Source organism: Tachypleus tridentatus, chromosome 8 (genome assembly GCF_004210375.1).
Source record: "Tachypleus tridentatus isolate NWPU-2018 chromosome 8, ASM421037v1, whole genome shotgun sequence".
NCBI lineage: Eukaryota > Metazoa > Arthropoda > Merostomata > Xiphosura > Limulidae > Tachypleus > Tachypleus tridentatus.
This window is the reverse complement of record NC_134832.1, coordinates 116,336,682-116,349,573: the sequence shown is the minus strand read 5'-3', so window position 1 is coordinate 116,349,573 and position 12,892 is coordinate 116,336,682. Positions and strand designations below refer to the sequence as shown.

The following is a 12,892-nucleotide window of genomic DNA, read 5'->3' as shown; positions in this document are numbered from 1 at the left end:
CTTTGAATAAATCCTGCAATCACTGAAGTCACTACAGTGCATTACATAAACAAATCAGAATTTCTGTAACTTAATTCTGTATGAGTTGTAAGTAGTGCAAATCTTACCCAATACATCTCAAAAATAAATTCTTCAACCATGGTAACAGTCTGAACTGTGCAACACCTATTATAAAAAAAACAAAAGAACACACATTATGATCTTATAATGATACTAATTAAACATTAAATCATTGATTTTTCACATGAAAAATTTCAGGAGTTTGGTTTTGCCTCAAGCAAAACATTTAAAAGAGGAATCCAACAGGTAAAATTCATTGTCTTCCATTACAATTACACAATATACCAACTACATTTTAATAATCTTGCATGTAATTAAGAAATGTTTCTTTGTCATAGTTCTCTTACAAAGTTCCTGCAAAAAAATAAAAAAATAAACACAAGACAGCACAAATGTACTAAACTTAAAATGTAACCTAGACTAGCATTTCTCAATCTTTTCAATATCAAGGACCAACTCCACTGCATCTCTAAATTGTCACAGACCAATAAAATGCAAGAACAAAAAACTATTATGATTTACATATGAATATTCTGTCAGTTTCTGCTTGGTTTTGTGAAATCACACAGACCAGGAAGGTGGTTGCAATGAACAAGCACTGGTTCACAGACAGTTGACTGAGAAACACCAAGCTAAACTACTGACAAAAAATCTAATGCCACATTACATTTTGCTTAGCTAAAAATACATAACCATGTTATTATCACACAATAATTGAATAATTCAGTTTTAACATTTTACAGTTTAAAGCTAGAAAATACAAGAAAAACTTATGTCAATATTATTACACACATAAATAAATCAGAAAACATAAATCCAAGATGAGGTTAGTTTGGAATTTGGTTCACATAATACATTCCACACTATATTACACTGTTTTAAAACACAAATTACTTAAATATTCTTTGTATATATGGGGCTAGATATTTCAGGGTTTCAAAAACTTGCAAAGGTGTTTTTTTGTGTTCTTTGAATCTGGTTCCCATTTTTCTTTTTATTTCTCTGATATAAAAGCCATGGCAGTTATTGCATTGTATCTTATAAATAATGTTGGTGTTATGATTTCAGTGTAGTTTTTACATAGTATGGATTTTAGTTTTGTGCCTGGTTTTTGAATGAATTTATTGTTCACTGGAATGTTGTGTTTTAAGTTTTTTCCCTTGTTCTCTACTTTATTTTAATTAGTTTTAATACCCATACCAGCTGTCTTTAGAATATATTTTTACTTCAAGTGGGTTTCTTGTCATCATAATACTTCAATCTTTATGAGTAGATACATAGCAACACTGATAACAATATTTATTTTACATTTAACTATAAATACAAAGCTAACTTTAATTAGAAGTTTTTATTATTACTAAAGTTAATAGAAAAAAGTTTGATCAAGTTTGTTTTTTTGTACCACAATGAAAGGAAGAAAAATTATTATAAAAATAGTTTTATACAAGAAATTTAACTGTTTATTAATGGCATGTGAGTAATGTAATATTATAAGCATTTATAAATTTCATTTCTTTTAAGCATTGTTCAAAAGCAACAATAGAAACAACTCAACTTAAACTTAGCTTAACTATACAATAATAAAGATTAACACTTAAAACTTAATGTGACATTTCAGTAGGGGAGAGAAAGATATTTTGTCTATTTAAATGTTTACTATCAAAGATACATTTACAAATAATCTTTCTAATACCCGAACTTCACCCATTTTATCTGTAAATTAAGTAAAAACTGAAATTGACAACAGACTGGTGTATCAGTGAATTAAAATTAAATAAAACTTGATATACACATGCATAATCTCATACATTTTTAAAGAAAAAAATTCACTTACCAGGAAATATTCCAGGATTCACTTGGCCAATGTAAAACCACATAACAGCAACAGCCATTACTACAGAAAGAGCATATCCCCACTGGACTAGAAACATTATTACCACTTTAACTAAAGCCTGTGGAGTAATAAAAAACAAACAAACTTCATTTTAGTCCTCAATCCATTCTACAATTTAAATCTCTACCATTTCAAATGTAACAGAATAGCTGAATGTCTTCAAAATGAACTTAAGTTTTCAATTTAATCAAATGCTATCTTTAATACAACAAAACTTACTTATACCAATAATATTTGTAGAACAATATTATCCACTTGCAAACTAAAGCAACACAAAACAAACAACTGTATTAAATATAATCTAACTGTTGTTTTAATTTTACACTTAATATGGTTACTTTGGAATTTGATTCACATGACACATATTATGCTGTTTCATAATACGAGTTATTTAATGAATATTCTTAGTAATTATGACTGTGAATATACAATGGAGCGCCATTAAGCCGCGGACCAGTAAACCGCAAAATCGCTTAAGCCGCTGTAGCAAGTCTTGTGAGCGAAGATTATCGCGGCTCACCACTAATTTAAGAACGTGTAAAAACGCGACTTACGAATTTAATCCTGGCTTTATAACTTCAAGGGGATATTGAAAAAGGATTTGCTTTAATTTGGGAAATAAATAAAATATATTACAATAGAAATCGACCGTTAATCTACCTTATCCGCTCTCTATGTCAGCTTTATGGAGGCTGCCATTGTTACCAAATCACACCTCTCCATACATTAAAGTTAATCCACAGTAAATCCGTAAAAAAAGTGATCAATAATTAAAGTATTATTTTTAATTCGATAATCTGATATAATGATCACGCAATGGCCCAGATGAGGCTCCTCGGCGGAGCTGTTGGTGACTTCGGCTTTTCAGTCACAAAGGTTTAAGCCGCGGTTAAGCAGGTTGACCCCCCAAATACCACAGCTTAACGGCGCTCCACTGTATTATGGATTTCCAAACTTTCTCAGCAGAACAGTCTTGTAGAAAACAAGTTAAAGAAATAAGACATGAACTCAGGTATAGAATAAAGCACAAAATCATGGAAATGTTACTTTTTGATCCAAAAATACCCATCTTCTGCAAGAAACAATGAAAGAAAAATGTAAAATATGTACAGGTCATTCTCACCCCGATCAGAGCTATCCATCTGTTACAAAGAACTGAGTACCATGCACGTGTCTTTCTGCTTATTTCAGGCCAGAGTTGATGGTCTATTGAAGAGTGAAGAACGTGAATTGTTATTTACAGATCAAACATTGTTTAATTTACTTAACATTTAAAAAAAATTTTTTTAATTACATTTGGAAGACTACTGTTCATTAGCTGTGAAATAATAAGTTTCAAATGAGGCAATTAAACTATTAATATAATGCATTAATTTCTTTTATTATTTTAAATCTGATGCAGCTAATTAACATTAAATAAAAATGACTGTGTAGCAGTTCAAAAATTTGAGGTACTAATATGGACACTACATGCTATATAACTCAAACTTTATAAGAAGGAAACTGAAACAGAAAAGATTGATGTGCTTAACTAACAGTTTTGCTAAGTGTGCAACATGACTTCAGAGTATGATAATGGTTGATGTTTAAAAATTTAAAAACAAGTTATAAATCACATAAAAATTATTTCTTTATAATTACATTTTAGTTAGTCAAACAAGAAAGGAAAGCCAGTTGTTATGAATAAGAAATATGAAGTAAACAGTACATCCAATATTGCACATGGGTGGTAGATAGTGTACACATCACATCCTTTTACAATTACATTCAAAATTTAATGAAACAGCTTAATTTTCAATGTATGGCATTAAACATGACAAAAACAGTTTATTCTTTGAAATTTGTTATTGGATTATTCATAAACAAAATTGTGGAATGTAAACAATACAAAGTTACCTTTTTAATGATTCCTCTGTAGCTTTATCCAAGTTTCAAAACAGATTATATTTCTGTTTTTCCGAAATATTGTGATGTAATGTCATACCATCTGATATATACTTTGTCAGCTTAAATATCTTAAATATCATACACTCATAAGTCTAGAGTTTTTGAATTTGGGATTAAACTTGAGATTTTGATCTGTAACTTTAAAGTAAAACTTAAAACTACAACAACAACAAAATTATGTTGATTTATTTAGATTTATAGAATATATTTATTTTACAACTAGTTGTGTATATAATTTAATGGAAGTGAAAATTAATTTTTTTGCTCTGTTTCTCAGTTTTTCTGTCTTCTGATGAAGTTAAAAGCCTTTCTTTAATGCAAAGAAAAACTAGAACTGGAATTATATTACTTATTGAAAAGTTTCATACAAGTTAATTTTCCCCCAATCAAAATATCTTTAATGAATTTAGATAGCCTAGTGAAAGAAATTATACATTTAACTGCTGTTTCGTTTGTTACTTTTTCTCTACTAATTTGAAAAAAAAAATGTATGGAAATGTTTTGTTTAAAACTAACATTTTTGGGAATGAGAGATCTTTCATTTATGATACAATGTAATCCAAATTAGTTTTTATTTAAAAACATTAGTGTGTAATCTATACTCACATTATTTATTAAACTCTATGCACACATTGCAATAATGTGTATATATAGAAAATAAAAATAAGCTAAAACATTTCAAATTAAAGTATAAACAAGCATCAATACATTATTTGATACATCTGCAAAATTTATACTGCCCTTAATTACTTTAACACGAGAAAGAGATTCTGCTTTGGGAAAACTATTAATCAGATTCCTAAATCCTAGTACAAGTAAATATTGCTACCTCATCAGGAACAGGACTGTCCTGGAGAAATTAGTAAAATGTACAGTCAGCTTTTCTGACTTCTCTACACAAGAGAATTTCAAATGGATTTTACTCATTATGTTCACATTTGAGAATACTCATTCTAACATTTATTTGTTTACTACTACTACACTTTAGGTAAATACTGTTTTCATCCTTGTTGACAATTACAAATTCTATGCTGATCATGAAAAGCTTTTTTTTTTTTAACCAAAACAATTTAACCATTCTGAAGCATCAAATAGTTAATAATTTAGGAATCTGGCTTCAAATGTAAATAGAAAGTACATGAAATGATTAATCCCTGAAAATTCACCTTTGTCTAAAAGGGAAGATTTGTCTGTAACATTCACATCAGAACGTGGCTTGGTATCACCTGTGGATTCTGCACTCTGAACAGAGCTATGCTCATCTGGTGAAGTCAGAGGAGACTCATTAGTGCTTTGACTGCTAGGCTGGCGAACCATTTGTTGTTTGTGTCTCAAACGTTCTGGGAACAACTGGTCCAAGTCACTAGTATACTGTATTGAAAGACAAAAAGAAAAAAATGTAACAAATCACGAATGAAAAGCCTTTACATTAGAAAAAACAAGCATATGGTTATTTATAAGCACAAATAAATTTGCAAATGCAAATTGAACACATCCTTAAAATGATGCATTATGACAGGGAAATAAGTATTAGCAACATTAGAAGTATTTGTATTATATTAGCAGTAGTCAATTTTATCACAACTATATCCAATAATCTGATTTCCCATAACCTTGAAATGTTTTGAATTTGATTTTGTTGCTTTTAGCTACTATCTTCTCAGTTTGCTTCACTAAGGGAATTAAAATACCTAAAACCAATTACCCTGTAAAGTTTTACAAAAACAATAACAAAAACACATGCATATTGCTCAAAAAAACTTTTGTGATGCATGTTAGTTAAAATTAGCATGTTTACAGGAGCCAAAGTTATGTGAATATCATCCCCCCAACTCTGGATATTACATGACAGAAAATGGTCTCATTATAGCCTGTGATATGTTGAATATCATGAACATAATCAGCAAACTTACTATATCAGAAGTTACACATCTGCATAAAGCCTTCAAGTAGAATTATAGTTGGTATGTGCACTATTATTCAACTTTCTCCAGAACATGACCAATCTGCTGCTGGACAATAGGGTTCAGAAGTGTTCAGTGCATTGATAAATATTCTACACATTTTTCACATGTATTGTACTGGTTTTTTAAGCAAATATTAATTCTGATATTACTTGTAGAGCAAATAAGTTTCTATTTTACTGAGATTTTCTGTTATTCCTTATAACAATGTAAATATACAAGTGGCTCAAGGAGTTGCCTGGATGTCAGTGGATTTTTCAAATACTATGGTTACCATAGAAGTCTCTCAGATGTGAAATTTAATTGATTCTTAGCATATTTTCAGACCACTAAATCTATTTCTGTGAAATCTAACACTTTCACCTGTCAGTTGCATTTCCAATTTAAGGAACAAATTGACAGTTTTATCCTTTAAACTGCAAAATGAATTATAATCTGTTTTCTTTGCATGAATCATTTGGTTTATTCATATTTGTACCTCTGCAAAAATATCTGTTACTAACATGAATCATTGCTACTCAAAAACTAATTAATGAATGCAGTCAAAGTAGAGAACTAACCAAGATGAAACAATATTGCATGAGCTACTATATTTCTACAGTTTACATAAAATGCATCATTCATTCAACTTATGAACAAAATACTCATGAAAATTAAAACTTCTGGAATTAAACATTTTTCATATCTAAAAGAATAGCAATAAACCTTTTAATTATTTCATACACACAATTTTACGTTTTCTATTCCTCAATGAACAAAAGCTAGCAACAGTACCTTTTAACATCATATTCTAAGCCACTTTACAAAACATAATAAATATAAGAAATTAAAGAGTATACTGAAGATTAAAAAATATAAAAATCATGAACTCCAGAAAAATTTTATTACTACTTTGTAGTTTTCCCACTAAAATCTGTTTACATAAAATAAAAACATATTAAAACCATGATGTATTATCTACCTTGCTTCCAGATGTAGAGCCATAAGTAATCACTTTAGACGTTTTCTGATCGAGCCTCTTAGATCCCTGACTAACATCAAATGCAGGACTAGACATTCCCTGTGAATGATACCGCTCTTCCCTTTGTTGCTGGATATCAAAAGTCATAGCCAAAGAAAAGTAGGCATACTCAACAGCAGCATAAGTCAGAAGAAATGGAATTGTTACAATTGGAGCAAGGGTATTGATTTGACCAATCAGAATGAAGATGAAGATCACAAAAGCAAACAGTATTATCGCATAGACAGGAACTTTATTTGGTCCCTTCTGTAATAATATAAAAAACTAATTTGAATAATTAGTAACAATGAATCCTTAACAGAAAGGATGGATCTGAGAAACATTACAAATAATTTTGATATACTTGTATTTTCTTACTGGAGCATTCAACAAGAGGAATCAAGTTTTATATCAAAGTAAAACTAATATAAATTACACAACTTTCAATATATAATTAATAGCACGTAGGTTCACACTACCACTACAGCATCTTACTTACCCCTCTACCTAGAAACATACAAGATGGGAGGACGTTTTCATTAGCCATGCTCTGAATGATGTGAGGAGAAGCATACAGAGAACCAAGACAAGATGACATGGAAGAAACATAGAGTCCTGAGAGTAACATCACACCAATGGCTGAAACCTAACAATAGTAACAGATGGTGATTCCTGAGCAACAGCTATGCACACACACACACACACACACACACACACAAACAGTACAAATCAAAAGTGTGTTAAGGTATCAAGATAAAGGTGTAAAAAACAAAGGTTTAAAAATGAAACTGCTGCTTATTTATATTTATACTCAAAATTACAGTTGTATTGATAAGATGTTAATTCTGAAGCACAGTAAACTGTCTCATCTAGCCTTAGCTATATTTTTACATTAGACAAAGATGCTATCAATTTAACATTATTGATCATTATCCAATATTTTCTTCTATTTTTTCCATACAATCTCAAAATATATGATTAGTTAGCTATTCTTTTGTAACATTACTTTAACTGGTGCTATAAATGCTTAAATTAATTAACATTAGGAATTCAGACAGTTTATTTCATAACTTATATCACAAGCTATCTCATTTACTCTCAAATTTCACTTTTTCAGCAGGGCAACATGTTTTAAGTCAATAATCGGCAGAAATTCTGAGGTAGGGCCAATTAAACTTCATCCACTGAGTAACCAATTTTACAAATCAGAATGCTGATGTATTGTTTCTTCTTGATTATAAATGTCAAATTTGAAAGAATCTTTTATTCTGATAATACTAGAGTTATTCCTATATTGTTAAATACCCACAACTATATTAATCGATCATGTTTACACATTTAAATCACTTTACAAGACAATAGCTTTTTCAGTTTTATTTTAGGTATTAGTGCAAAGCTACATAGGAGCTACTTTTTTGGCATCCAAATTATTAACTGATAGATTATAGAAAACAGAACTTGTCAACACCACCAATAACACTGGGGAACACTCATTTTGTTGCATTTGAAAAAAGACCTTTCTATAGTCAATTTGAGTGTGTTGATTTCAAATCTGAAGTCGGTTTGTGTCTGCAAGCTACAGATTTTATGCAATTTGAACTTCAAAATATGCCTTGTAGGCACGCTTGACGAACGAGGATATGTTACGTCTTTGACGATTGAGTGTGTAGCATTCACATATGTAGCAGAAGGCATCAGGCTTGTTTCTGCAATGATATCTATTTTTGGAAGCCATGTTTGATCTGAAACAAAAGAAGAATGATCAAAATATTAGAAGCTATCTATATATATGGACGGAAAATGCTTATACATGGTTTACATAAGTTCACATTTGTACAATTTCATTAACCTCAAATTGCATACAAACTAGAGCTTGTAGAGAAAACTAATTTCAGATTTGAAATCAGCGCCTAAAACTCCTTCAGAATCAGTTAAAATATCCAATGCAACTCAAAGTTACTGAAAAAGTGTTCCCCTGTGTAATCTATTCTTAGACTACTTTTTATGGAATAGCTGGCTGATTATCGCCATAACATGCCACGACTCCAAAGTGAATAGCACAAATTTGCAGTAAGTGTAAATCATGAACTCTTTCACTTACAGTCTGACAAGCTAAACACAACCCCAGTTTTCATGATTTTGTGCCAGGTTTAAACACTTGACTATATTTAGGAATGAAATATTGGGCCTTACAGTTGCAACTTTTCCAGTAAAATATTAACTTTAAGTCTACATTTTTTAGCCTTTAAAATACTTTTCTCTTAATACAGAGGGTTAAGTAAATTATATTTTTTTAGCTCCACAACATCATTACAATTCATGTTGCTATGTCTAGTTATGCTCTATTTGACAACCATGAAACTTGAAGAGCCCCGCAGAATAGTTTCCAAACACCATTAATCTTCTCTACTTACTTTCTGTAACCTGCCTGATGTACTGTTTCCCATTTAAACAGTCTCATCACTCAGAAAACAGTATTGCATCCAGGGATTCAATGGTGTGCCTTAATATAGAATCTTCTGAATGCATATTTCATTCTCCAACTGCTTGAAGTATACAATGGTTTAACAGAAGATATAGCTGAAAACTTAATTTTGGTAACCCATATCCCATTCTCCTGGATTACAAGTGAAGATCTTATTTATGTTTCATTCTGTTGTCTTAGAAACATGGACAGCTCTTAATGCAGACCTGTGTGTTCAGAGATCCTCACACCTTACAAAATACTATTCATTGCTTAATATGGCTGGGGTATGACTTCTTGCACATCTCTTTCTAGATGATTCTGGTGCACCAAATTGATGCATATTCCTTCATTTTTCAAGGTTATTAAATATCAGATATATCCCTGCTTTAAACACATCTTTATGATTTGTGTTAATGAATATTTTGTGTAAAAAAGGGTTGTTACATATCCTTCCCAAAAGTGATACATTTTTGGTGACACTATCTCCAACATTCCAAACATTATTGTGTAATGTACTCCACTGTGACTTCATATTGGCTGTGACTGTCATGTAACAATTATTTGCATATTTCAAATTATTTTACTATAATGTACTCAACCCTGATTTTAAAGACCTGATTTTAAGAAAATTATTTAATATTTTTTTAATCAAACCCTTTGAACACTAAGATCTTGAGCAATACACTAATGAGTTTATCTTTATTGCCTAATATATATATAAATCCTAAAAAATATTTCATTTCACATCTTCTGCATGACAAATTTCCTGGGGCTTAGCAAGCTACAAGAGGTAATTTACAGTTCTATGTTTTAAGAAATATTATTTTAAGAACTTGTTTGTAACCTGTAATAATCTATATATAATGTATAATAATTGAATTGTGACTATTTTACAAAATACTATACTACTAAAACATAGCTAAGACAGGCCACTTTGTAAAGGCTAGCATTGCATTCTTGGATATGGCAACACTAGTGCTTCATCACTGTAACTTCTGTATTGTTAGCCAGGCATGAAGAAAATCATTAGTATGATAAGAATATAAATATGTAATATTATGAAACTTAAGATATCTATATGAAATATTTGTGTTAGTGTTATAATTTGTAATCATTATAGAATGGAAAAAAAAATTATATTTATTTCCTTTTTTTTATGATGGTTACGAGGTCAGTAAAATGTTAGGCTGGAGAAAATAAAAAATATAACATTTTACTAAAAACAAACATTTAAAGTGTATTTAGGTTTTAAAAATTATACAAATAATATTTAAGATTTTTGGGATGAAGAATAGTTTTTAATCATAACATGCAAGTCACTTCACACTCAGGTAACAAATCAGACTCAATATTTTCAAAAAGAAATCTTTAAAGAATCTGATGTTTTGTGTGTACAAAAGACTTGTAAACATTATTAAAAGTGTGTCAAATTTTATGAAGATTCACATAAGCATTTAAGGTTATAGTATAAATACTTAACACAGGCAAATGTGCATACAAACTTGTGCATTTTATACCAAGCCCAAAGCAAATGGATTAATATATTTACCACTAATTAGCTAAGGGGTTATAACTACTTTTTAGCATACAAATAAACAGTCCCTTAAAGATGTACAATTATCATGTGTCCTGCTTTTTTATAAATAAAAAACATGTCACTGAAGTTATGTGACCTGAGATTTCTGTGATTTGTTTTGGTTACTGCTTTAGCACAAACATTTTAATACCTATTGGTATTAATAAATACACTAATTATATTTGCATAAATGTTTTAGTCTAAATGAAACTGCAAGTATTTTACAAGACTTTGCTACAGTCATTTGGTGTTGATAGGGACAGTTATTATAAGCCTAGTGACTGAGTCTGCAACTAATAGTGCCAATTCAGACACTGACACTGGAATACCAGCATCAGTTGATAAATGGTAGAATATCCAGGCTACATATTTTAGTCTAAATGATATTTTTTTACTTCACAGCCTTAAAGTTGTTACAGGTTTGCTGCTGAAAGCTGTTCCAGTTGACATTTCCAAACTGTTTGTGATGGAAAATGTGAACACAACAGCCACTGAAATGAACAGATTTGCCGAGTAGTTCGTGGAATTGAATTGCTTAAAATCTGAGCACAGAATGTGGAGGTAGCCTGTAACTGATGGATCTGAAATGAGAACATTTCTTGGCATTCCTTTCATCATGGGCATCATGAAAAAAAATCATTGATATAGATTTACTGATCAACTGATCCAGTATTGGCTACTTTTCTTGTTAATACTGTTATTCAGCATAATAATTTCAAACTGTTGTTAAAGTTTTGGCACTTTAGCAATAGTGAATATGTTAGAGGCAGCTGGTGCTCAAGTCATTAATGTCTTAGCTCATGGGTTAAAACTTCTACAGTTGTGAATCTGTTAAACAATTTCAATAAAAACAACAAGACTTCAGATAAAATTAATATATATCACCTTCTCTGCTATCATGTAATCAGTCTGTAATGCCCATCTCTCACATGTTGCTCCTAGTCCCAGGGCAAATAGAAGATATAACAGCAGACTGTAAGAAACATAGTAGTGTGGTATGAAATACAAGGACACAAAGCAGATTACAAAACAAATGTGACCATAGCCTAACAGCCCATCACTTGCATTACTGAACATCCCTACATGCAGTCCATTGTACCACTAAAAACAATTATACAACTTCATTGAAACCAGATACAGAATTCATTTCATTAATTATTTTATCACCTACTTTATCCAGATTTGTTGAAATAATATTCTTTTACTTGTGGAGGATTTATCTGTCAATAAAATTGATTTCATTCAGAAACTCATCATTATACGAAATATTTAAAAAGTTTTGATGCATATTTCAAACAAATTTGAAATGTTACATTACACTAGATTATATAACTGCAGTCTTTGTTTTGTAAGGCAATATATTTAATGTAACTTGTTTCCATACAGACCAAACTGTATACATACTCACAATGAAGTGTTACACATTGTGGTAGACCTATAACAAATTATAATTACTACTAAAAATCATTCTTCTTTTGTTTCATGTCATAAAACAAACAATGCCCTTGCCTAGTTCCAATAGAAGCTAATGTCCCTGCAGGTATATCTTTAGAAGGGTTATGCAGGTCACCACTCATGTTAATTCCTGCAAAGATTCCAGTCATTGCTGGGAAGAAGACTCCAAATAATGTGAACCAGTTTTGATCTTCTGAATATGAAGGTCTAGAATTGTTTCTGACATTAACAAGAGTATACCCAGTCACTCCGTTCACTAAACAAGAGATTAATTGTTCATGTCACTTACAAAGTATGTATATATTTATTATGAACATTGTGAACAGAGCTGTCTATATAATCATGACCAGTTAAGACTCTTTTAATACTGTCTAGTTCACATGAATTATATCCTTATACAAATTTGTAAGTTGATGTGTGAGCATACAATGTATACATTAAATAGTTAAAAATTTTATTACAATCACTACACCTTAGATCCTTCTGTATAGTTTTCAGATTGTCAGATATACTTTCATATAGAGTACAT

At 30.4% G+C, this 12,892-nt stretch overlaps 1 protein-coding gene across 8 annotated transcripts in view; it reads right to left on the bottom strand.

Moving 5' to 3' along the window:
* The window catches only part of LOC143223272 (solute carrier family 12 member 8), a 55,284-nt gene that overhangs the window by 9,447 nt on the left and 32,945 nt on the right, over positions 1–12,892 (bottom strand). For all 8 annotated transcript variants that reach the window (XR_013012791.1, XR_013012792.1, XM_076451019.1 and 5 more), the window contains 8 exons: positions 12,418–12,619; positions 11,794–11,881; positions 7,365–7,511; positions 6,827–7,132; positions 5,068–5,272; positions 3,078–3,160; positions 1,895–2,012; positions 108–165 (listed from right to left, as the gene is read on the bottom strand). Coding sequence is in view for 6 of the 8 variants with exons in the window: in XM_076451019.1 (XP_076307134.1) it covers positions 108–165; positions 1,895–2,012; positions 3,078–3,160; positions 5,068–5,272; positions 6,827–7,132; positions 7,365–7,511; positions 11,794–11,881; positions 12,418–12,619 (1,207 nt within the window). In the remaining 2 variants the exon portion in view is untranslated. The remainder of the gene's footprint in view (positions 1–107; positions 166–1,894; positions 2,013–3,077; positions 3,161–5,067; positions 5,273–6,826; positions 7,133–7,364; positions 7,512–11,793; positions 11,882–12,417; positions 12,620–12,892) is intronic.